Genomic DNA, 27,579 nt, shown 5'->3' with positions numbered 1-27,579 from the left:
ATCATGCCCTTTGGAGCAGGATGTTTGCAGGCATGCATCAACTGAAATATCCAACCATTTGGTTAATGCTGCTGTTTGTCTTCATGCATCTAACCTCACAAATGTCTTTAATTTCTTTGCATTTTAAATGTATAACTAATTTCCAAATTTGAATCTCAAATTTATGTTTAACAAATTATAAATTAAATTCTACAGATTAGTGTACAAGCCTAAATCCAATGAGGATAAAGATATTCATTCAAAGAATGCAGTCTTAGCAAGCTTGCCAACATCTGGACTTTTCATCTCACAGACTCAACACACATGTATTGAGTTTCTTGGATGACTTGCTCTAATCATAGATTTGCTTTATGCTCTCTATGCTAACTTTAACATGGAAGACAAACGAATAAATGAGTTCCAGTAATATTGTTCTCTAAAAATATCACTAAAACAAATTATATTTTAGTAAATGCAGGCGCATAAGTCTTCTATTTTATACTAACGGTATGCGGAACTTTCTCTCTGCACCACTTTCCACCCGACCCACTAATCCGGCACACCAGTCACGCTTGTCATGTCAACAATGTGAAGTCACCCGGAGTGAAAACAGGAACTTCTGGTATTTACTTTCAGACTAAAACTCATTAAAACTACAGTGTGCTTTGTTGTTGAATTTTTGCGGAGTAAAAAATTATAAATGGCTTCTCTCTTGTGAATATAGATTATATATCAAAACCATAACAGTTACTTAAGGTAAAACAATAGAGTGCTAAATCTGAGAAATTTGTAATTGAATTCTGAAGGCAAAACAAGTCTTGTTCCGGCGGTAGTACAGCTGACTTGACACACAACACACGCTGCCGACACGGGGAGTGTTAATGCGACAGTTTGTGTGAAACACATCCGATAAACTTGAATATTAGAGGTTCGCTTGTCTTTATTAACATGGTTGGAAAGATTAAACATGTTCGCCAGAAGCTTCACCAGGAGGCAGTGAAGCTTGACAGGCCGACTGGCCTCACTCAGCCCCCCGGCTCCGGGTCCGGGTCCGGGTCGTCTCACAGTTTAGAGGAGCCTCCACACAAAATAACTCCACCACCTCTGGACCATAAGAGTGACGCTCCAAAACCTGCTACACAGGTATATTATGTGAAATAGAAAAATAAATAACATCGACATGTGATAATGAACATGTCGTCATGTAAACTGAGAACCAGCTTGTGAATTTGCAGTGTTTTACGGGAGGTGTTTTGAGTAATAGCAAATATAATAGCAAAAAAATCTAGGGTTGCGAACTACCAAGGTAAAAACTAAACTAGCTAACTGTATATAAAGTAGTTGGAACTAGCTCCACCTCCAGCAGCTACAACACTAACATGCTGCTCTAACACTGATGCTTCACTATTAATAATCTAATGATGTCATATATAATAATATATCAGTCAGAGGGACCAAACCACTACTTTTACTGCAATACTTTAACTACATCAAGCTGATAGTACTTATCTTAGGAGTTTTACTTGTAATGGAGTATTTTTACATTGTTATATTGGTACTTTTACTTAAGTACTGAGTACTTTTTCCACCACTGAGGGAGAGACACTCATGATGTGAACATAACATGGTGGATAATTGCTTTAATAAGCCTGTTCTGATATGTTCTCATATTCTGAACTCCACAGGCCGAGACACTCAGCTCCTTCCCCACTGGGATCTTTGCAGGAACTAAAATCTCTCCAGAGGCCCTTGTGCAAACCCTGAAGTTTGAGAAACCTCCAGAAGTACCCATACCTGCCAAGAAAGGTAACATTTGCTGAAAGTTGTTATTTAAAGTCCACCTCCACTCAAAAACGTGTTTAGCTTATTGTTCCTTCAGTTGGATGTTTGAACTTCATTGTGCAGAATGATGTATGTGCGGAGTTGAAAGGGGAAAGTTTCTCTGTGCTCACTGAAAATCTGATTTTAAAGGGTGGGTCTAAGAACATGATTTGTGACATCAAAACTAATTTGGAGGCTAATTGTATTCCAATATGTAACTTACGCAAGTGTGAAGTGGAAACTCGAAGCCTCCAGTGCACATACACTGAGAATGGACTTTACAGTGAAGGAAGAAACATATTTTGTCCAGCAGTTAGTTTTAAAATGAGCAATATTTACATATTCATTGATACTGGATTTTTCAGTAAGGAAGAAGGAATAGGTAGAATTTCAAGGTTGTTAATGAGGTAATTGTAGTTTTTTGAGGAAAAAAACATAGACACATATTATTATTCCTAGAAGAGTATTTTATTAATCTAAATATATACTGAGTGTATATTTTGTACAATGATAGTGAACAGTACAGTAGACTAATGTTATTGTTGTTGAACCTGTGTGTAATTATAGAAGGATGAAGGTATCATAATACTACAGAGATTAAAGTCCAGAAAATATTCAGTGTTTTATTTAGGGCTATTATTATTACTATTAATTATTGAAATTATCTATTAATCTGCCAGTTATTTCTCAATTAATCATTTTATTTTTAAAATGTCTAAAAAAGTGTTTAAAAAACTTACAACTCACAACTTAGTGTAACGTATTCAGATTGCTTTGTTTTATTCAACCAACAGATATTATATGTACTCTCATATATGACAGAAAAGGAATAAAATCCTCACATATAAGAACCAGTGAATATTTGGATTTTTTGCTTGAAATATAAATAAAAAATATTCACATTTTTGCATGGTCAGCTAAAACAATGTCTACAATACCTTCCATGTAATTTGTACCAAATTACATAATTCTTTCCAGGAAACTTCTTACAAAATGATTAAGATATAATGGACACACAAAATAAAGCGTCACCAAGAATGGTAAAAATCAGTGGAGCAGAGGCCGAGATATCCTGACTTCTTCTCTCTAGAATGGGTCAGGCTTCAAAAATACCAGATCCTACATTTCCCATAATGCAACCAGAACTTGGTTGATAAATGCCCATGTCTTTCGAACTTCTAACTTCTTTTATAGGCATGACAAAGTTCCACTAGAAGACATTAAACAGTTTTAAAACTAGTAACCCGACCTCTATGTATAGAATTCCCCTTTAGTCCAAAAATATAGATTATTGTCATAATACTAGCGAACAGTAAACAGTATAGGACAGATGAAAAATAATAATAAAAATAAGCAACATAAGTATGAATGTACAAGTGTAAAGTGAGCAGTCTGTCCTAGTCATGGGAGAATGAGGCTTCACTGCATGAAGAACCCTCTGTTCCCACACTGAGAGGATTTGGGATATAGAGTGATAACAGCTGGCAGGAGTGATCCCCCTGTCACAGTAGAAGAAGTACCCTGCTGTTTTATAGGTAGATAGTGGAGGAGATGCAATACTTTTTCTGTGATGTACATCAGTTTGTGCAGCGCCCCTCTTCCCCACTAGTAACTGTAAGGGCTCCAGAGTAGGTCCAGTACAGAGCCAGCCTGTCTGATTTCGTTTATTCAGATTATTTTACATCGTCAGCTCTAAGTATACGGTCAGACCAACACTAGCACTGTTTTGAAAAACTCAGCACCCTGATTCATTTTGATGAGACAACTTTGATTGTGAGTCTTCTGTGTCAGCACCCCCACTGTGCAAACAAATACCTGCAAGTGCACATTCCTGGTAGATTACTTGGTAACATGAATATCACGTTAAGTGATGAATGTAACATTAGGTGACATGCCTACACTAATTCAGTTCAGTACTGAATCCAAATCCTTCCAAATCCATTGTCACTCAAAATCTTTGCCCAAGCACAGACCACTGCTTACAGAGAGCCTGTTAATCAGACAACAGCCAAAAGTTTCATTTTAGCTCTCATGGCATTAACGTTAATCAGCTGCAGCTGATGTCATTTTAACTGGCAAAAGCAACTTTCAAGAAGCCAGCGGCCTGAATGTTCTCTACATTGTTCTTTGCTAATAAAAAACAGCATGTTGAGATATTTGATAAACAAGACTGCCATTGTAACCCAACCCTAACAACAATAGACCGGTATATGATCTTGAATGTCTTGCTGCACATACAGAAGTGAAGCACCTAAACTTCCTTGAAAAGTAACCTACTCTGTTTCTTCCTCTTGACAACCCTGTTGTTGCCCTCTCTTGTCTGTTGTCAAGGAGGACTCCGTTGGAGGTATTTATTTGCCTTTTGAATTCTTTTGCTTGTTGGTATGTGGTTAACTTTTAGTGACAAGCAATCCTGTCAATCTCCTTCATAAATGGTGGTCATGTTGTTCAGAGGGTCAGGAAAAACCTTTGTGATTGTGTCTTAAAAGGATAGTTGAATGAAAATAAGTTTCAGGATGTCTTTTTGCTCAGTAATTTACATTTTATTCATTTTTGCCCCACCAAATGGAAGACCACAGGGCTGAGGCAAAGTGCACATGCACTCTACTGAAAGAATGAGTAGGGGCTGGAGGACCTCAGGCTCCTGCAGAACCTTGGCTTGCTGGGAATGACCACAGTGGTGTTGTGCAGGGGCAAGAAACTCTGGTGCAGGTTCTGGCACTTCTGCTCTATCTCCAGGGCTTCAGCGTTAGTGGCCAGTCTGTCCTCCAGGATTGACAGTCGCCTGTTTATGGGCTCCATGTCATGTTGGCAGCACTGCAGTTTTGGGAGAAGTCCAGATGCCATCTTTGTCAGGTCATTTTTAGCGAGCATGAGGCTGAGGTGGGGCAGGTCCAGGCAGAGCTCACGCCTTGGCCTCTGGTTGAGGATGTCCAGGCAGTGGGTGGTCTGATGCAGCTGGAAATCACAGTTCCTGATCTGAGCCGCCACTTTCTGAGTGTCCTTTGTCAGATCCTTTATCTCGTCAGTGATCTGTTTCCTCTCCCAACATAGCCCCTCTTGGACTTTGCACATCTCATTGATCTTTCTTCGCATGGCACCATGTGTGTTGCGGCGTTGACACTCATGAGCATTTTTCAGCTTGGCAAGGGTGAAGCTCAGGTTCCCTCTGAAAGTAGAGGAATCTGTCACCAGGCTGTCAGCAGTCAGTTTCAGGTCCTTGTAGTGGGACTGCCACTTGTCATAGCCCATGTGTTTAGACTTGTATTGATCAGCAGGGAGGTGGGAGATGGGGGAGCTGACATCATGGATTATGCATTTGGTAGTAAGCTTGATGGCTGCACTCTTGTCCTGATAGTCCACCAGCAGCTGAGTGTGTATCTCCTTCAGAGAGCTCAGTTTATCCACCAAGATGCAGATCTGCCTTTGGAGCACTTCTGTGATCTCTTTAGTCAGCTGCACCTCCTTCCTCAACTCGATGAGCACAGGGTCTTGCACCAGGATTCCTGTGTTCAAATTGTTCTTGACCTCCACACATTCGCTCATGAGCTGACCATACAGCAGCTTCTCCTCAAGAAAGCTCTCAGCGGGGCTCTTCACCTGCTCCAGGGCAATGATTTCCCGGTCCACCTGCCCAATGATCTCAGATATCCGGGCCTGATGCTGGCTGACCTCGTCATGCCTGAAGGTTAGGTGTCTCATGGTGCCTCGAGTGGCAGAGGGGATCCGTGAAACATCATGACCCAGGGCACAGGCAAACGCCTCATCAAGCTTTAGCACCTGAAGCAGAGGTGTACTCGCCACCAGGCTCTTGCTGGTGGACAGTTGTGGCAGGTTGCATCTGGCCCTTAAATGGTCCTCTCTTAGTGTGTGAGATTGCCTAACAGTATGAAAAAGATTTGTCATAAAACTTGGCTTGACTTCTTCTATTTGATACTGTCAGTTGGTATCCATGCATGCAGATAACTTTTTGTTTTATTGGTCCAGGTTTAGTGATGTCTGACTGTGAGATTTCTGCTTAGTTTGTGGTGCTCATAGCATGGAGGAATCACATTAAAATTCAACATGTCTTTCAAGAAAACTGTGTCCCTGTTGCTCTGGATATTTCACAAAGCACACTGTGAACAGTTTCTATTGAAGCTACATTCTACTAAAGAAATAGTCCCCACTGTATGAAAACTGTTGACAGTTTTTGAGTGAACTGAACCTCATTGACTGATTTTTTTAAATTGGTTTAGAACATTTTAAAAGACTACACAGAAAACAAGGTGGTATTTACACTGAGTTACTTACCACATATCTGGTAGTCTAAATGATTCAAATGAAGTAATAAAAGTCTCTGAAAGGCTCTCTCTCAGTTCGAGTCCTAGAACAAAACTGAAGTCTACCTTGCAGGCTGTCTATAGTGATCAAACATCTGGAATCTTCTCACTGTGACATCAGCATCTGGAATGGTTACAGTAACCTGACAGTTCTGCTGTTTGAAAAAGCACCTCTGCTCTTTTCCACTAAAGATAAATGTTTTAATATCATAATCCAGTGTTAATGTTTCTGAAAATATTAGATATTTTTAAAGATGAATATTTGGTCAGTAGTTAAATCAATGGTTTACTGATATTTTTTCCCTTTCCCTCCAGTTTGATAGTATAGTTTGCTTTGTAAAAGTTAAAATGGTTTGCATTGATAAGACGGATGTTTCAGGAAGAAAAATCCCTGACCAAAATGACAGATAAAGATAATGGAATAATCATCTACGGTGTGACAACTTGAAGTATAAAGTCAGTGGAGACTGTCCTCTCAAGAAAAACCGCACAATAGCTGGTAATGTAAGTCGCCCAAAAACCACATGTAGTTACGTTTGAGTGACAGATGCCATCTAGTGGTTGTAGTAAATATGACCCGGATCAGTGGTGCAGTTCAGATGACGTATATAAAAGCTTTAAGGAAGTAGTAACTTTAACCCACACATCATGTTTCCCTAACCTTAACAAAGTGATCATTTCAACACAAACTATGATCTTTCCCTAAACCTAACCAGACCTTTACCAACACTATTATTATTTAACATGTGTAACAGTATTGGAAAGCACAGACAGATGATGGTGCAGATTACTGCTGATAGAGGGGCCAGATTAGAAAACACTTCAATGTTTCATTCTAGAGTCACATGGTTAAACCATGTACTTGGTTGTTTAATTGGAGGACTTGTTGATGTAGTTATGTGAGCCTTGTGTAGTATTAGTCATGGACCAAATGTCGATTGGATTCTTACTAAGGATTTACAGCCTCTTTAGATGCTACACATTCTTGTTAGTCCTTTTTTACTAAAGGGAAATACCAATGTAAAACATCACAGTTTACCTGCAAGGTTTGCACAGGTAAAATAGAAAATTGCATGCTTGGGCTTGTGTTATGTTTAAGGTTTTCATGTTCAGAGGCTCAAATATGTAAGGAGAGAATAAAGGTGAACACAAATAGTCACCACACCAGATTTATCCCTGCTGACTGACCCCTGCAGCAGAGGAAAATGTGTGTGAAATTTAACATCTAAACAGCAAGTGAGAGAGACAGAAAGAGAGAGAGAAGTGTTGAGGTCTTGAATAGTTCAGCCAATGAAAACACATTGCTTTACAGGAGCTCAGTGTTCAGCATCACATCATAAGTCAAATGAGCATCAACAACCTGACCTTTCTGTTTCTGTTTCTCTGTGGCCTCCTGTTTGAATACGTCTTTTATTACTTTTAATGGCTCACAACAGCCAATACTACTTTTTAAGTAGGCCTGTAATATTTTTTTGGACCAGAGATTAAATCCTACACATTAATCCTGTCTGTCTAATGAACTCAATGAAAACTCTACTGCTCCACCCACTTGGCAGGTTCATTAAAGTTTTAAGGCTTCCTAAGTTCTTCCTTCAGATATTGTCTTTCTTGATCATACTTAGTACAATCTATGCTTGCATGCATAATAATCTCTTCAGCCATCTGGAAAAAAATATGTGCATATATCAGTATCGGCACATATATCAGTATCGGCATTGGCAATCGGCCACAGTGAGTCGGAAATATCGGCATATCGGATATTTTAGATTTTGTCTAAATTCAAGGGGCTGTGTAAGAACTTTGCCTAAACAACACAGTTTAGAATTGTCAAAATTGTAATTTAAATCTGATAAAAAAAAAGTGTAATAAGACCATGAACCCGAGCAGGCATTTGATGCCAGCTGTCATGCTTGACAGTTTTGGATACTGTGTTATGGACATATTTGATCCGTACTAGAGCTGCAACTAAAAATTATTTTCATTATTGATTAAAGTGACAATAATTTTCTCGATTAATCGAGTGGTTGTTTGGTCTATGAAATGTCAGAAAATGGTGAAAAATGATGTTTTGCTTCCCAAAGTCCAAGATTAAGCCCTCAAAGTTCTTCTTTGGCCTCGACCAACAGTCCACAATCCAAAGATATTCAGTTCACTATCATAGAACTAAAGAAACCAGAAAGGATTGACATTTAAGAAGATGGAACCAGACAATTTGGATTTTTTTCCTTGAAAAATGACTCAAAACAATTAATTGATTATCAAAATATTTGCTGATTAATTTTCTGCCAATTAACTGATTGATTAATCAACTAATTGGACTAATTGTTGCAGCTCTGATATGTACCAAGAAAAGTATTCTGAATTATGTGTTTAACTTATGAGTTAGTAAGAAAATGCTGGGATATTATTTATGTCTTGCAAAGTTCAAAGGTCATGAACAAGACATGATTGAATAGGTGATCCGTCAAAATGAAGCACTGTACTGTCTTGTGGCATTGCGTTGTCAGGCCACTAGATGGCGTATTCTCATAATTATTGCAGCAGCTCCACAGCAGACTACAGGAAAGGTTTTTTAGGGATTTCTGTCCCTCTAATGAAGGCTGCTGCATCTCATTCCAGCTTTGAAACAGTGGCTTAAAAAAGCCTGCATAGAGATCTAAGCAAGGCTGTTGATTAACAAAAAAACCCAACATGATCAAAGGGGATGAAAGGCGGTGGAAGCATCTCCCTGTGACTATGGAGGGGAGTGATGGATGTGGGCCTTGTTGCTAAGCATGCTGTGCTGCATGAAACCTCACCAGACAACAGCCCGCTGCTATTTATAGACCAGGCGCGGTATAAATTTAGCTCATGCATGAAATCAAGTTTTAGCTGCATCAGTGTTTCCTTGCTTCAACTGGAAGACGCTAAAGGCCGGTGCAGTTAGCGAAAAAATCTTAGTTTAAGGACATTCTCTGATTGAGAGGTGTAATATCATACTCAAAACAACAGGAAGTCATTAAGACTAAATGGAAAAAAATCCTCTTTAATACATGCTTAGTCTCTTGCCAGTCTCCTTAAAACTATACTTTTAGCATTTATTACAGATGCCTCAAAATATACATTACTGCCACCTATGTCAAAAACATGCCTATCTTTCCTGTCAGTGCTTTGTATTCATTTCCATACAGTATGAAAGTCAAGTGGAATCTTGAACATCATATCTCAAGGGCCACAACTAACAATTCTTTGCATTATTGAGTCGTCTGTTGATTTTTTTTTTTTTTCAAAAAAACCAAACAATCCATGTTGTTGATTGGACAAAACAAGACATATGAAGATGTTGCCCTGAGCTTTAATAATCATTTTCTCTATTTTCTGACAATTTAAAGACAAAATGATTAAGTGAGAAAACTGCAGATTAATCGATAATGAAAATAATTGTTAGTTGCAGCCCTAAATTAAAACAGAGAAAAACACTGAATCCTTTCAATTTAGGAACTGGAAGCAGCACATTTTTTGACAAATTATTTTTACCATCAATTATGTTTTGAATAATCGATTAATTGTAGTGGTAAAATGCCAGAAAATAAAATAAATAAAAAAATCCAGGTTTGAAGGTGAACAATAAATCAATAACTAGAACTGTTGACGATTAATTTTCTGTCGTTCTGTCAACTAGTCAAGTAATCAACAGATTGTCTCAGCACAAGTTTTCCACCTGCACTGACAGCTGCGTTATAATGGTATTGTAATACATTACTCTGATAACATGAAAAAGCAGACATAATATTCACTGTAATGGATTACCTTACTCTCTGTCTATAAGATGGTTTGGTGCTGTCGTAGAAAAAGAGAAATTTAAATGCATAAAACATTCCAGCATGTTTTGAAAAACAATTGGTATGATACTCTTTGGCTAATGCATCCAGCTGACCATAATAAACATCCTATATGATTTCAGTGTTTAACAGGAATGGGAGTTCAAAATATCAAAACTAGTGCAGAGACATTTAATTGATTAGTTGCTTATTTAATTGAAAAATGAATATCTTTTGTGTTTTGAAAAAGACAATAATCATGGTAATGGGAATAGTTGGCAGTATAGATACCATCAGATGTTTCACCGCGGTATATAGCAGAAACGGTATAAAGCACATCTCTAATAGGAGATCAGTGCTCTGCAGATGAGCTGCACCGAAGACAAACATAAGTAATAATGTTGAGTATTTATAATAATGAGAGACCATAGATAAGAGAAAGCAGGAACGACAAGCACAAAAAAGTAAAATATTCAGCCTAAACTGGAGTTGACTCGCACAGTACAGCCCTGAAGCCTGTGTAATCAAAATGTATCATATCCACTTTCTCAGAGATCACATTTATAATGAAAGTGTGTTGTCCTGAGCGTGTAGTCTAAAGTTCTGATTGCGGCTGGAAGTTGATCAGACAGCCCCCGCGGCCTTCTGACAAAGTGCTCTGTCTGCAGTCTAATTAGAGGTATTGTATCACTACCAGACCCTGGGGGGAAGACCCCAGCTCCTCTTTATTTTGAGGTCAGCTCCCTAAAGACCGCCCGTCTCTGCTCTTCCATCCTCTCCTCTTCCTCTACCCTCCACATCTTCCTCCTCTCATCTCATGGTCATTTATTCCTCTCCCCTCCTGTTAGACGCCATCATTTCCTCTAGATTTTTATCGTTTTACCTGTCAGCATTCCCTGTTCCCAGTGTTCTGTTTTTTTTACCCGTCTCTGTTGTTTTTCTCCAGTTTGGTACAAGGCAATTTACCCTGTGCAGAGCTGTCATGTTTACTCGCATCATTATAACGCGACTGCATGCATCAGAGCATCAGAGCGTACAATGGAAGAAACAGTTATCCGCGTGTGAAACTCAGTGATGCTGGAAAGATGAAAATGGTTTCTGAACCAGAAATTAGAAAGAAAACAAACTCATGGAGATCCACACGAACCATCAAGACCATCAGTCTCCTTAAATTCTCTATTTTCTTTCATTCATGCCAGCTGTTAACAGTATTAATGTCTAGCAAAGAGCTTTGTATACAGCATTTGACACTTGATACGATGCTATGTCACCCTCAAACAATCTGTTTCAATAAGAATTCCATCACATTAAGGAGGTAATGATACCATTTCACCAGACCTTTTTAAAGTTTCGATTGCGTGCTCAAAGACAGTGTTTTTAAAAATGACCACAATTAGTCAAAAGAAGAGAGTCTAATTTATTGATACACGCATGTACATATATTTCATGTAATCTAGTAACTAGTGCCAGCAGTCTGTCAAAGGTCTACTTGTCATCACGGGCAAAAGGTTAATGGCATATTTACCAGTTCTGCTTTTCCCTAGTGTCTCTACTCTGCCTCACCTTTCCACTACTTGCTTCCTGTCCTCCTTATTGCTCACTACCTGCCATCTATCTACCTTTCCATCATTTATGTCTGTGCTCCACTCCGCCCCTTAGAAACAAGCTGTCAGTGGAGCCCAGAAGAGCAGGATGTACCGGTGGATGTGGGCCGGTTAGGTGAGGGGTCGCCTCCAGCCAGCCATAATCACAGCTATCCATTTCATCTAACAGTGGGAAGATGATGCTCCCAATGGGAGTGGAGTGGTGGTAAAGCACCCTCCCCAGTCCCCCCTCTCCTCCACAAACACAATAGACACCCCCTCCCACTCATGAGAGATTGGATTTCCCCACCTCTACCCGCATTTGTAGTCAGCAGCAGATGCCTATCTTTGCCTGTTCCCTTACTGCAAACAGCAGCAAAAACACTTCTGTTTTTTAGCACTGTGGTGGCAGATAAAGGCCTGCCAGGATCTCTGGAGTATGTAGAGTCTGGAGATAATATGCCTGTCTGAACAGCACACACTGACACACCAGCAGATGGGATGTGTACACAGCACATTTCAAACACTCCATATAACTCTCAGTGGTGTCTTAATTGTAATTATAAATATTGGCCCCATAAACGAAAGTTGACTTGAAGTTGAATTAAAGGAAAATTCTATCCTGAACAAACTTTTAGTAGTTTGGATAATCATTCGTATTCCTCACGATAATATTTACCTCACCAACTTCATCTCTAAAAGCTGAGGATATGATGACTCTGCTAGACAAAACTTTACAACCAATTCCACAGAGCAAACAAGTCATCAGACAGATTTGAAACAGGTTCCCAGTTTATCCATTTTCTACACTACTGAAACTGTGAATATTAAAAGTATGAAACAAATCGTCTGCTTCAAACGTCAGGTTTGACCTATCATCGGGTTTTGGGGGTGTTCACTTCTGTTTTTACTTCCAAATCAGTGCTTTAGATAAATGGTTAAACTAAGGATGTGTTTAGAGCCCCTGAAAACAAGTTGGCAACAATTGAAATGAAAGGGAATTTTATTCCGTTTTGCCCTAACCAATCATGTTCTGTTGACAAAAACACATTGTTGAGAAAATATATCATCAGGGTCTTCAACTGTGTAATTGTTGCTTGAGTTGCCTGTCCCAATTGACTCCATTGTGTGGGCCTATCCCCGGAGCTCAGGAATGAAGCCAATGAATAGCATCTTGTCCCAACAGATAGGAATCAACCACATCCACGAAAACAAGACCAAGGTTGGGGAAAAAAAGTTTTATCTGGAATCTTGTGCTTTGATAAGGCTGTCTTGAGTTCATGGAACCTTGAGACCCTTGTGGTTGATGTTTCCGTCTAGACGTGCCGTTAGTCATGGCCACCAGCACTGAATGCAGCTGCCTCTTAGAAACGGAATATTAATTTATACTGTGGAATAAAATCTCAGTCACAAAGCTCGGCCATTAGAACACGTTTTGATCAGTAGACGACAATTTTTATAACGTTATGCATGTTGTTTTCAGGTGACAGACAAATGAAGCCTTTACAAGAAAGCCTTTCAGAGTGGGTCAAATGACTGAAATGTAATGTGAAAGGTGTCTTTACACACATAACAATGACCAACTGTGCAGTTTTTCTCAGTTCAATGGAACTTTGTAGCTTTTTTTTTTTTAGCTCATTCTTTTGGTTTTGTGGCCAGCAAGCTCCACTTTCATCAACCCTGTTTTATTTAACCCAGCGCCAAACAGCAGACACACAACTTGCTGATGGAGAAATTGGAACATTTGGCAGTTTAAGCTTATTGTTGATGGACACTGTTTTCCCACAATGCGGAAAGAAATCAGAAAGAAGAGCGTTACACACCAACTGACAAAGTAGTGTCCTATAAACATTAACACACACTGTATAATTTTTAGTATTAGTATGGAACTAGGACACAAACAAGGCAGCAGTTTGGAACCACATCAACTTCTCTAATGTAATTCAACAAAATCTAAAGATTACATACATTTTAATGTCATCAACTGTATTATTTATATGATAATAATTCTAATGTATTTACAGTGTGCTTATGATATTTGTGATGCATTATGGTGCCATTATGGGCACTACTTTAAGTATGTAAATGGTTTTGGGGGGGAGGAGGGGTATTCAGTTGGTTGCAATCTGCAACCTCACCACTAGATGCCACTAAATCTTACACACTGGTCCTTTAAAAGTGAAATAATCTTGCAAACATGTTAAGATAAAGTCCACGAGGTTATGCGTCGGGTGCAGTGGACTTGAAAATTAGTCTATTTCTTGCCTTTTAGAGATTGGTAAAGACAGTGGAATACAGATAACAGAGGACATTTCAACCACCACTCTAGTCCTCATGTCTGAAGTTGGGCTAAATGGGATCAATAAGCCAGCACACTGGAATGGTACAGGGCAGAACATATCACACCCTGCTGTGCTCATTGAAATGACATGTGGCCTATCTGTTGGCTCTGACCTTTGAACTCTACAAAGCTGGAGCTGACACCAATCAATGGATAGAAACAAGGCCAGTGCATGACATTGTGCAATCATTTCGCTTACATGGAATTCAATAATGATGAAAAATAAACTGGAAAGCATTTAATCGCTGTAAAAAACAGATTTGTTTTATGATTCCATAATTATATTGGTTGCTGATGCTGGGAGATATTGTATAATCTGGTACAGACTTGATACAAACATCCATATGTCAGATTTTCAGGAATCCCTGGAAATATAACCATGTGTATACTGTGAATGGGTTTTTGACGGCTGACAGTTTGAGATTGAAACTTATAGCCGATGTTTGTACCCTTTTAAATTTTGCAACCTTTTTTCATGTGCCTATAATACTCTGACACATATGTAATTAAATAAACTGTCAAATCAGTCACTGAGAGGTAACATTGATCTACCAATATGTCATTTTAACAAATATTGACCCCATATAATATATATATATCAACAAACTAATGTATCATCAAGTAGTTGCTGCTCTCACCCTCTGGCCATTTTAAGAAATGGTGGTCAAGGTCTTTACTGCATTGTTAATCACAGAGCCATTGACCTCGAGCTTCTATATACACACTGCCATGTCATTCAGGGAGGGTACCATCGATCTTCCTTCTGTCCACGCGCTCAATTTGCTGATGGCTGGTGTTCAGTGTTTTGTTTCATCATCCAAACCCTCAGATTAACAAGACCAGATCATTTCAAGTATCAGAAATTCTCAAATAATGACTGCTACCTTTATTCACCTCAACAGCTGATAGAATAAGGCCTCCATTTGAAATAAGCTCATATTAAATACCTTATGTCTTATTTCCCTGTTTTATCATCCAAATTCAACTTTGCCATTCTTTTGTTTGGTGGTAAGTAGCCAGAGAATGTTGTTGTTGTTTTGGATGCAGCATGTATGTAACCCAGCATATTGGAATGATAAACCTTCTACTAGTAATAGGTAAATATCCTCCACCTTCTAAAGGCCTGCTTACACCAAAAAAGGGATACTGTAAAATTAATCTGTGCGTCTTTGCAAATACGTGCTTCTAGAAGCTTGGTAACATAGTGACTAATCACAGGGTTGGTGAGATGCTGTAACTGGAAAGGATAATTGCTGACACATTAGCTAGCTGGGAACATTCTAGCTCTAGTAAGTCAAAATAGCTTACCGAGCTTTTCTTTTTATTGAGTTTTATTGAAGAGACTTACTGCTAAGTAAGCTCGTTAGCTTGGTTGTTAATGGGACAATAAGTTCACCCAGTTATTCATTAAGACATATTTGAACCAACTGTCTGTTAACCATTCCTCTTTGTGGAGCAGTTTATACTGATTACGAAGGTTAAATCCAAATGGATTGTGCACAGCTAATACAATATGATAGCCTCCCCCATTTTGGACTCGGTGGTACTCAGTTTCCTCAAAGGCCAGCACTATTAAGACAACATGCTATTCCTTAGGCTTCATTAAATGGGATATATTATGCTTTTTGTGGTTTTCTGTTATTTATATATTGTTATGATGTAGGATATCTTTGTTAAACATGGTCAAAGTTCCAAAACTTGAGGTTAATGTAGAAATGCTCCCTGCAAGTCAAAAGCCTTCAGATCGTTGCACATGCCCACAAACGACTGTCTGTTCCATAGCTTTGGTTGCTAAGGCTGTTGCTGAGGTTTTTCCATGTGTTGTTTGCGTTGTCCACTCTCATATTTCGGATTGGATTCCGGCTCGAACACGTACGGATGTATTTGAGAAGTTGACATTTCAAGTAAGGAACCAGAAAAAGAAGTGAAATTCTGCTACTGTAGTTTGTTTCATGGTTTGTTTGAGTGACCTCTGGAGCCAGCAGATGTCCGCCAATGGACAGCTTCCAAGAACTGGCCAATTAAAACAGAGTGGGCTCATCGGGAAGGGCGGCGCTAAAGAGACAGGGGCTAAATCATGCAAAGATGTTCCAGTGGAGCCTCAGAATATAAATATAGACCTAGAAATGTGCAGAATATGTCCCCTTTAAAACTGAACTCGACATGGAAAATTAGCACTGATTTATTCCGCCCCCGTGAGCTCAGCCAGTGATTGTAGCAATTCCATTGTAATGAATTAATTTCTCAGCAAATGTTTGCTTTGATGCAGATACCTCCAAACAATCTGCTCATCCCCCTGGGAAGGTAGAAAGCATCCCTTTCTGTGTAGCAGAGGATTTTCCCGAAAAAGAAAGACCTCCTCATGAGTTTTTCAAATATAGAAGCTTCCCAGTACAACCAGTTTCTGTAATTAACTTCCCACATTCATATTTTCTAGTTAATTCAGTGAAACGAGAGAACAAAGGGGGGAGAAAGAAGCAGAGGGGGAAAGGGAGAAGAAGATGTGAATACAGTAGGAGACTGTAGAGAAACTGGATGATGGAAAAGCCCGGTCACCAGTTGTTGATCTTGGCGTGGTTATCTTCCGTTTTCCTCAGCGCCACTGACTGATTCATTCCACTCACATTTTGTGACATGTTCTGATCTTGTCACACCAGCCATGTTGTTTTACATTATCAGCCCTTGTCAAAGTTAACTCTCCCTGCTGTCATGAAGAGCAGGAAGGGACATGAATATTCAGCGAGGGTCTGGACCACCGTGCACACATCTGTTCTGCCCATTTCACTCCTGTCTGTACTACACTACTAGACTACTGCTAAATTAGAATTTCTGTGCAGAGGTTTTGAGCAGAATTCAATTTATTTTTTATTTATTCTCTTTAACACAGCAGCTCAGTATCTGTATGACCCTGGCCTCTGTGGCCCCAGAGGATGTCCTGACCACAGGAAACCTCAAGGTGGCTTTGCTGATAAGATGTCATTATACAAACTTTCCCTGCTGGACCGGGATGTTTCTCTTACAAAGGAGGACAACAGATTGAACCCATGTTGTTTTTCTTCCTTTGCAACTGACTATGCAGTGTGCACCACTGTGTTTACTTGCCTTTACTCTTACATCTATATATATATATTTTTTTATTATTATTTTTTCCCATTTTGGAAAAGGGTTATCTCAGCTTGGGGTTGGAAACTACACATTTCTGACAGTGAGCCTGCATTAAAAACAGGAAGCATGAGTTTTCTAGTTTTCCTGTTTACCAGGCAGGGATAGGACTGCGATAGGGGTGCACGAATTTGACTATTTCTCTTCCTATAATGATTCTGATATTCAAACTCTATATCTATATCTATATCTATCAATCCTATCCAACATGTAATAAAAACTAACATCACTTTATATCAATATAATGCTGCAAAACCAGACAAAAAGTGCAGAAAATGAATTTTTTTTGGTAATGATACCATATCATGAATGTCAATGTCAATTCACAATAAAGGCCTATTACTGCCTTCACATTAAAAAAATGCTTTATGCATTATGATTTCATCACTTGGCAGGGTTGTTATTCTCATCGCAGGCAGAAGTTTTCAGTTTCTTATTCATGATGTGTAGCTAATAGAGAGAATAAGCCAAAGCTCAGCCATGTAAAAGTTACACCTGACCAGGTTCAACCGAAAGCAGAAGTTATTGTACTTCAGCTGCTCGTCCAAGCTCACCTCAGAAAATAAAGAAACAATAAGATGACTCGACCCAATAAGTATTCTTATTGCAGCTACCGCCTGAGCTCATTTGTAGTAAAAGCACAAGGGGAAATAAACTGAAATAAAAGGCAAGAGTGTGTGTTAAACAGAGCTCAGAGTGTGTTCTCTCAGCTCGATCAGCTCTCACTCGGGGGGGGGGGGGGGGGGCTGTAGCTCCCAGCCAAGTCATTCCCTCGCCACCTTTGATGTATCTTTAACACATTTATGAATTTGCCTCTCTTCATGTTTAATTAGCAGGCTTTTCCCTCTGCTGAGTGGAGCCTGCTGGGTTTGATGTGTGCTGTCATGTAACTATATGTGTGTGTGTGTGTGTTTTTACAGGCCCAGATGAGAAGAAAATCAAGTCAAAGAAAGAGAAGATGAAGGAGAGAAGGGAGAGATGGCTCAACAGTGAGTATATATCAACGCTCAGCGCAGATATCAGACAGATACATGTTATAAGACTTATGTTATATGTTGTTAAATATCACTTATATATCTAAAGCATTTAATATCATCATACGCTGCAGCTTGTTAGTGATGTCGTCGTTTGGCAGCATCTTAGACAACATGTTAAGCGCATGTTGGCTTCACTTTCACTGATGTAAAACTTAAATTTCAACACATTTAAGTCACAGTTTGGGTATGACCTCACCACATTTTTAACTTTCAGTGAGTCTGATATCTGAGCCAACTTGGCATCTGTTAATCCTCTCATTAATATTTCATTATAGTGTCTTGTTTATTTGGTTTTCAAAATTTTGTTTTTTGTAAACTTTTCTACATTGCCCCAGTTAACAAACACAGATAGTCTGTATAAGAAAGTCTATTTTTTTTTAGGGACATCCAATTCTTCTTGTGAATATCAGGTGATTGAAAGTATATAGAGCAAAACACAATGCCAGAAATGATATGAAAACTCAGGTACAGTGAAATAATGGGTTGAAGGATTATCTAGCCCTGGTGCAGCCAATGGCTGAAAGGAGGAAAATGAGCCCTGACATCTGAAACTGTGCAGACTGTGTGAAGACACAACCAGGACCAGGGCTGGGAGTAATCTCAACAAACACACTTAAACATGGTTTTACAAAAAAAAAGTAGAGGATAAGGAGTATACAGAAGGAGTAAACAAGAAGAAAACAGCAATGTTTTTATTTACTGGTTAATTGATTTTTATTCCCTGCTCACTGTAGCAGGCGGAGGGAATCATATAGTGAAATCAGAAAGTTCATAGTGACACTGGGAACCTTGATTAATCATTACAGATACCAGTAAGAAGTTTGTATGATTGGAATAGCTGTCTTTGGAGAAGTTGCATGGGTTGATACATTTGATCAAATGGAATCATATCTGTTCCGTGAGACAGGTGAGTTTCAGGTTGTCCTCTGAACATGTTTTAAGATATAAAAATACTCTGCTTTGAATAATAATTTGTGTCTGATTTTAAGTATTTTCCACAAAAAGTTCAATTACCTTGTTAGAAGTTCTTAACATGTCTTCTACTCCTGCTGGACACAAGATCTACTTCACTGTAAAGTTCATTCTCAGTGTTTGTGCACTGGAGGCTTTTAAGTTTCCACATCACACTTGTGTACATTGAACACTAAACCACAATGGGCTCCTAACTAGTTCTGATGTCACACAACTTGTGATGATTAAGGGGAGCACAGAGAAACTTCAACCCTTCAGCAAATGAATGTGAAAACAAACTGCACATACATCAGTCTGCACAGAGAAGAGAACAACGTAATAGTGACGTGTGAAGAAGAAACACATATTTTTGAGCGGAGGGGGAATTTGATCAGAACCACTTGAAACATGTTTAAAATATGAAATTATTCAATAATAAACACAAATCTCTTGTAAAACAGATTCGACTTTAGAGATTAAATAGTTTTAATAATCATCCTTATATAATATACTTATCATTTATTAAGCTGCTTAATGTACTAAAATTAATTATTCAGTCCAACTGTATGCAATTAAAACATTTGATGTAACATTTCATAGACATTGTACTGTTAAAATGATAAATTCCCATCCTCACAACACAACAAAAGCTTTTGCAACCCAAATTAAAAATTGATTGATTATATACAGTATGTTTTTGAAATCTATTTATATAATATTTTATTATGTATCGATATTTGACTAATTATTGCGGAAATTAAATTGTGATAATTACAGATTCAGATGATGAGAAGGTTTGTTTGTAAGTCTTGGTGACAATCCAGCTAAACTAGATCAACTTTAAACCAGCTTGATTGAAAAATCCAAACTTGTGTTCAGTGATCAACAATCAAATCAGGCTAACTCATTCATCCACGTGTGAAGAACAGAGCGTGAGGCTCTACAACACAAGTCAATGGCTCTTCCAAGACCTAAATTCTCAATGAAGTATTTTTATCCTCATTACCATATTCATTTTCACAATTAACACACTGCAGATGACAGTGTTAGAGAGCCAGACAGCAATGAGTTAGCATTCCAGGCTATTTGAAACACAATTACGCTCATGCAGCTGCTTCATTAAAAAACCAATCAAACCGTCCAACTGCTGGAAGTCTGATCAAACTACATTTGTTTAGCTGGAATGTGCTTTTTGGTTTTGTGTGTTTTTTAATAAAGGTTTTGATTGTTATCTGGTGTGAAAATGAAAATGTAAGTTGAACCTTTTTTGCAAACGCTCATTCATTCATTTCTCATATAGATTTTTTTAGAGTCTATACCTGTAGCATGTACAGTCAGAAATCAGGAAATAGCACTTTAAATTAATAAGATGAAGGGAAAAAGCCAAATCTATAAAAGAAATAATCAATATCCACATATTTACAGTTCTGCACTGATGTTAATTTCTATAGAATACTAAAGCGGACAATAAAAAGATTTCTGACTGATGAGTGAGTCATTGAGTTTGGGGCTTTTTGGATGAAGGTGCATCTTTCGGTCTCTCTATAATTATAACTTCTCTCCTCAACACTGCCAGCGTCCTCACCACCGCCATCATCTCCCATAATTGCGATCAGGCCTGTAAACGTACCCCTCTGCTGAGCCGGTCAATTCCTCTGTAACACAACACGTATCCTCTTCAGGCGTATAATTAGGTGCTAATGGCTGTGCGACCCAGTCCTGCTGAAACCCAAGACCGGCTCCATGGCTGACAGTTTTCAGGAATTAGAAGAAAATTAGAATGAAAGATAATCTTGTTTCAGATTAGAGACATGGAGTAGAGACAGCGGAGTTGTGTGGATTTTGTTATGAAGGCTGATTCTAGCATTTTGGTTGCAAGTTGATCAATGTCTTTGCATTGTTTTTCAGTCCAAGAACAACCCAACCTAGGAAGCAGGTGACATATTTCATTAAAAAAAAAAAAGTCCAAATATGGGCTTCTGGTAAGTCCTTTATAAACAGTCGTCTCATGATGCTTTGTGAAGAGCACAATCCTGCAGCTGAACCTTTAAGACATTACTGGACACGTGCATTCACTGTATGATCACCTTCCAGCTCCCAGAACTTCCTGCGGAACAAAAGGTTTACCAGGAATTCAGTGGAAGCTAATATGTTCATCATATGACCTTGGTAGAAAGAAAAGCTTCTCGGCTAAAGAGTTTTTCATTACATTTGTTCTACCTTAATATAACCACCCTTTGATTTGCTTGATGTTGGATGCTGCATTTACATGGCATAAAATAAATAACAGTTGAATAACATCAGTTGAGTTTTCTAAATTCATGACCCTGATGCCTGATATCTGCAGCGGGATGTTGTCAGTGATGACAGGTGTCAAGTGCACACATCTTATTGTACGCTTTTATGCAGTATTTGATCCTGGTCAGGGTCGTGGTGGCAACACAGCATTCAGTGCAACCTTTTGTCCAGCATCTTCCTCAGTTCTCTACATGCTCAGAGGCTGTCAGGGTAATGTTGTTCTTCTCATGTTTGATTATTTTAGGACTCTAATTTTGCATTACTATTAGAAGTGGTGGTGGCAATAGCCTTATATTAATATTAGGCTTCCCTTATACTCTAGAATTATTTGTGCCTTTCCTTATGCTGGAACATGCATGTTCTATTAAACTACTACTACTACTACTACTACTACTACTACTACAACTAAAGATCTTCTGGAGAAACAAGATGTAACATTTGATTCAGGGCCAAACTTTGGTATAGATGTATAACAAATTTGAGGGGAAAAAAATGAAAACATGATGACTCAATAACAAAACCAGTGAAACTATTTCATTCATTTAGGTTTGATGCTCTGCATACTGAATCTGCAGAGTATTCATTAAAACATGACATGATAACTATGATATAACAGGAAGTAGACTGAATTTGTAGAATGTTTGATTATGTTGACAGGCCGATGAAAGCTTTTTTAGGGATTTTTTTTCTACTGTCTGACCATGCCCTTTGTAGCTTGAGTCTGGGAAACGTCTTCCTCATTTCACAAGACCTTTAACTGTTACATGCTGGAGTACAGTTTGTACCAGAGTGAGAGCTCTTACCCTTCACTGTACTCCTTGTCGTTTTGTTTAGCTTGGATATAACAGACCCTCTCTCTCTCTGCGTGTTGTGATGTCTCCTCAGAGATCAGCTCCATCAAGCAGGCGAAGGAGCGGCAGGCGGCCGAGGCCCGGAGGCAGGCCACGCCCGTGGTGGGAGACATGAAGCCGCTGGCCGACGCCCTGCCCGAGCTCTCAGAGCTCATCACCCCTGCTGCCACGGCTCCCGCTGCTCGTCGCAAGAGCAGGAAAAACAAAGTGTAAGTGCCGACGTGACCGTGCTGCGGGCATCGAGTGTCAGCATGACGGTTGCTGTCGATCTTCCAAGTGTGGGTGCTCCATAATTATCACATTTCTTTTGTCCTTCAGAGTCTTATCTAAGAGCAGCACATGTGGTGTGTTTGAGTTGAACACAGTGATGTCATCAGTGTCAGCAGACTGACTGATGAGCCTCCATCTGCTGCCTGCCCTCACACTGTTTGTAGCACTTTGTTAGTTGTTAAATCAACAAATAGCATTTGATTAAAAAGTGCAGTGAGGTGAATGAGGGGCTGGATCTGCACTGTATTTATAGTGAGTGACAAGTAAGTTGGTGTCACACCTTTCAGACCTCTGGCAGTGTTTCATTATAGATCTGTCTGAGTCAAACAGTCTTCTATGTGTATTCCTTTCTACTGTGTGGTGACACACAAATATCTGCCCCTGTGCAATAAGCTATGTGCACTAAGAGTCCCTGGACTTGTGTGTAAGGTATCCTCATGGACATGCTATTAGCAGCATCCTAAAGACTTACTTACACTTACTAACAGTCGTTTTTGTTGGCATTGGCCAGACCTTTGCTCCATGCTGGTGGTACATATTTCTGAAAAACATCTTTCAGGAGCAACAAGCTAATGCTAGCTTATTAAAGGGGACATATTCAGCACATTTCCAGGTCTATAGTTTAATCTGGGGCTCAAGTGGGATATCTTAACATAATTTGCAGTCAAAAAAACCTCCTTATTTAACTCATATTTATGCAGCTGGAAACCGTGTCATGGTCAACTTTCGTTAGCTGCTGAGGCTAGGTCAACAAACCACGAAAAAAATTGTAGTAGCAGGATTTCACTACTTTTTCTTGTTCTTTACTGGAAATGTCAACTTCTCAAATACATGCCTACATGTTCAAGCCGGAATCAGATCTGAAATATGAGAGCGCACAATGCAAAACAACACATGGAAAAACATTAGCAACAACTTTAGCAACCAAGGCTTACAGAGCAGATGGCGGTTTTATGGGCATGCTCGATGAGCTGACATCAGCTCGTCAGCAAGGTAGAAAAAACTGTTGCGAACGAAGCGTTGAGAACAGGTTGAAGCCCTGACTTTTGACTTGCAGGAAGCATTCCTATATATATTAACCTCCAGTTTTGAAACTTTGACCATGATTAGCATAAATATCCAACATCATAACAGGATATAAATAACAGAAAATCACAAAAAAGCATCATATGTCCTTTTTAATGATGTTCTACTGTAAACACAGCCAGGTATACATGAACAGGGAACAGGGGGTTGATACTGATCTTCTTCGTTGCAGACATAAAGTTTCACAAAATGAATTGTTCTTTCAAGTAAATGATAAACAGCAAATAAAGTCATCTCTTTCGGTGTAATTCCTCATCACCAGTCACCAGTCTACTGTGAGAATCACTCATTCCTTACTGAAATCCTCTTCAGTAAGGGTCGTTAGACATGAAACATGGCTGGACTGTCAGGGTTCAACACTCAGACCAGTCCCACATTTCAGTTTGTGTATCCAGATAGAATCAGGTCTACTTCACCAGGAAGCCATAACCAATTCATTAAAGTGGAGTAGCTGTCAGTGATAAGACAGAGGCAGGTGAATTTAAAGGTGCGGTCTGTGAATTATGGAGTAATAAAGGGGGGAGGACTTCACATTAATGAAAGGAGAGGTGAGAGTCTATGAAGGACAGTCCTCCTTATTTGATGCAAAAGCCAGATTAAAAAAAAAAAAAGCTTCACTTCAGGCAATTTCACAGAAAACATAAATCCAGTCAGGGTCAGACTTTTACTTTTCAATTATGTCTCCTCTCCGTGGAGCTGCATTTGCCTCCAGTTCTGCTGTGGAGGCTGGTGCACTGCGTGTTATTGAGCAGTTATTCACCTTTTTTGTAAATGTCTCAGAGCTGAGGGCTCATGTTCATCAGATCCAGCTCTGCACTAATAAGAGATGAGTCAAGTGGACAGCAACCACCAACTAGATCAGGTTTTAGCTATTGTTGATTTTTAAACTACTCCACAACTGGCTAATTATTGTTTTCAGTAGGAAATAATATGTATAACTGGACATACAGATAGATAGAATAACTGAGAATTACCAGTGTCCTACTAAGTCGTGATTATGAGTGGGAAAACTTTTCTAGCAGCTTCGATATACAGCCGACATGGTGTTAAATGCCTAAAAAAACGAACAAACATGGAGGCCAGACAAGCTAAAGTCCATTGTTCACTTAAATAAACACTAACTTGATGGATGTAGTGTTATAATACTCATGCGCAGTATTGTTTAACCCTCACTCGACCAAGTCTGCAGTCATAACATGTCAGTAATTAAGTAAAGTCAACATTTATTTACAAGGTTGCAAAGACATATATTATCATCTCAATAAAGTTACATTTATACTTAATTTCAAGAAGAAAGTAAAAAGTGATTTAGTGTGTACAAATGCAAGAAAAACAATACAATAAAATAAAATAAATAAAAGAACAAGTGTGCAGGGTTGAGTTAGTGCAAGCAGTTGAAAGTGTAGCAGTGTTCATGAACATGGATTGTCTAAAAAAAAATTGTGCAGTAGTGCACATTCATGTTAACAGGCTACATCCTGTACACTCACCAAGCACTTAATTAGTAACACCTGTGCAATCTAATGCAATCCAATATGACAGCTCTGCCATAAATTCTACTTCCTAATATTTTTTCCACCCAATTAACATACATGAGGGTGGGAAAATAATTTGCAACACTCCATATAAAGCACTCCAGTACACCACCACCACCCGCTAAGACCTCAATAATAAACATAAAGTACAATTATCACCTTCCTGACACAGGTGTTCCTAATAAAGTGATGATCCAGTAATTTTATATACTGTATATTCACACAGAGTTTATTGCTAACTACATAAGTAAGCTGGGAGAGACAGCATAACCAGCTGCTACACAGAGGCCCTGATGGTGAAAGTGCATTATCACACGAGTGTCTGAAAATGAGAAAAAAACAAACAATACAATTGACAGATTATGAAGAAACACAAATTCAAATAGGCTGAGATAAAATATTTAGAACAATGACAAACCAACAAACAATCCATCATCCAGACAGTTACAGTAAGTTCTACATTGTTGGGCAAGGAGCTGTTGTAACACAAGCGGGAAGACTGTTCCACAGGAAATGCTCTGATTGACCATTAGAGCCAGCAGTGCAGTTAAAACCTTTCACATTCAGTTCAACAGTTTCCAGTTTAGTGCTGTATGTATAAATGTCTGTCTTTATGTCTCTCCTCTCTGCAGGCCAGTGAAAAGGCCGGAGCCCACTGATTTCAGTCAGATGAAACAGTCACAGAAACGTAAACTCCTGTAAGCAGCTTTTCATTTTTCTTCCTTGCTATTTGTCTCCATCAAAATCCAGCAAGTGAAACGACCGTCCCTTTGCTCTAATTGCAGGGAAACAGAGACCAGTCGGTTCAGCGATGCAGTGAAGACGCTCAGCGCCAAAATGAATCCTCTGGCTGATATCGGAGAGCAGCTGAGGAAGAGAATGAAGCAGGAGGAAGAGCAAGGTCCGAGCTAACAACAGCAGCAGCAGCAGCAGCAACAGCAGCTCAACTGAGGCGCTTCCACGGACTTAAACAAGCCCTGAATCCCAGTCTGCACCTGTCGTCAGGGAAACCCAAGCCTTGTTTAAGAGGAGGAGGAACCTGATACGTGGTACCCTGTCACACCTCTGCTGTCGACCGGTCCCAGAAAAAAAGACTGAGTATGTAGTATTTGTAAATCATGACAATAACAGATATCCTTTCTGTTTTATTATTCACGTCCTTGGCAGTATTAAATCCATCAAAACTCAAATTTGACGTGTATTTTCTATATGTAAGTTTTGATTTTTATATTTGCAGTGGCTCTAAATCTAAACATTTAATAGGCAACAAAAGTGCCTCGTTCCTGTCCCCACCCACACAACTATTTCTACTCTTCTATTTCGGGGATCTTCTCATTCTGCTGTATTCACAATAAGATCAGCTCACAACACTGAGTGACTCATCAGTAATAACCATAGCAACTCCACTGATCCATGTAAATGAACATCTTGCCAGGGCACCACTGAGCCACAAACTGAATGAAAATATTGTCAAACTGTCATCAGCAAGGAGATGAAAACATTATTGAGACTGAGGCACAATCATAACATCTGCAGCAACATTGTGTACTTGACATTTGTAAGGATTTGTTAAGAATGCCCACACCTCCTTCAAGCACTGCAGGTGAGTTCACAGTGATAGTTACAAACTGAGGAAGAGTATCTTAAAAGTAAATAGATTTTATTCATGTAATATGTATATTGTTTTCTTTGTATATACAGTACCAGTCAAAAGTTTAGACACACCTGCTCATTCCAGGGATTTTCTTTATTTTTACTTTTTTCTACATTGCAGAACAATACTGAAGACATCAAAACTATGGAGGATATTTTGGTTTAAGACTTTTTGTAACTACCTCACAACAGTATCTCACACTTATAAGACACTATCTCATTACTATGGCTTCTTTTGTTTCATAATTGTGAGATATAAAGTCATAATTTCAAAAAAGTTTCTTATCATGCCATAGTTTATGATATGTCTCATAATGATGAGGTAGTATCTCATTCTCTCAGACGTTTCTTATCATTTTAGTATTATAATTATAAGAAATATGAAGGCAGAAATATTAAAACATTTCTCATAATATTTTTTCTCCAATTATGACTCATAATTATGAGATACAGTATACTTACAGTATGAGAAAAAACACAATTTAAATCAATTAAAGTAAGTAAGTAAATTAAAGTTAATTTATACATACTATAGCATACTATACATGCCTACTCAGAGAAAAGAAATACAAAAAGAATCCAGATTGCATCAGTTGAAATTAATTGCACATATTTGCCATTTATTGTTTAGTAGAAACATCATAGCAAAACAAACATTACAGTACAATAACAATAAAAACCAAAAACAACAAAGCAGAAGAAACAGACTTCTGCTGCATTAATAAAAATGTCATTAACATAAAGATAAAAGCTTTGGTATCACAAAGGCTTAGCTGTAAGAATATCTTTAATGTCCATTAACATAATTAAACATTTCATATAGTACATATCTAATCTACGCATCAAAGAAAAAAAAAAGGGTTTTCATCTGCAGCCACTTCAGATCATCA

The 27,579-nt window shown here is 38.7% G+C and overlaps 2 protein-coding genes across 2 annotated transcripts; one reads left to right on the top strand and one right to left on the bottom strand.

The window, feature by feature from the left end:
- Window positions 1-818: 818 nt before the first annotated feature.
- On the top strand, window positions 819-26,226 carry slx9 (SLX9 ribosome biogenesis factor). The gene is made up of 6 exons (XM_044345231.1): window positions 819-1,122; window positions 1,665-1,785; window positions 17,929-17,997; window positions 22,180-22,354; window positions 25,669-25,734; window positions 25,822-26,226. Exons 1-6 carry the CDS (start codon window positions 928-930, stop codon window positions 25,946-25,948), a joined length of 753 nt encoding a protein of 250 aa, XP_044201166.1. The 5' UTR covers window positions 819-927; the 3' UTR covers window positions 25,949-26,226.
- Window positions 4,311-6,231, bottom strand: LOC122976650 (tektin-B1-like). Its single transcript, XM_044345230.1, has 2 exons — window positions 6,094-6,231; window positions 4,311-5,680 (listed from the first exon to the last, which is right to left on the bottom strand). The coding sequence occupies exons 1-2, from the start codon at window positions 6,096-6,098 to the stop codon at window positions 4,405-4,407; spliced, it is 1,281 nt and encodes a 426-aa protein (XP_044201165.1). The 5' UTR covers window positions 6,099-6,231; the 3' UTR covers window positions 4,311-4,404.
- Window positions 26,227-27,579: the final 1,353 nt, after the last annotated feature.

The sequence above is a fragment of the Thunnus albacares genome, chromosome 24 (assembly GCF_914725855.1).
Source record: "Thunnus albacares chromosome 24, fThuAlb1.1, whole genome shotgun sequence".
Taxonomy (NCBI): domain Eukaryota; kingdom Metazoa; phylum Chordata; class Actinopteri; order Scombriformes; family Scombridae; genus Thunnus; species Thunnus albacares.
The sequence above is the reverse complement of the archived record's forward strand: the minus strand, read 5'-3'. Positions and strand labels throughout refer to the sequence as shown.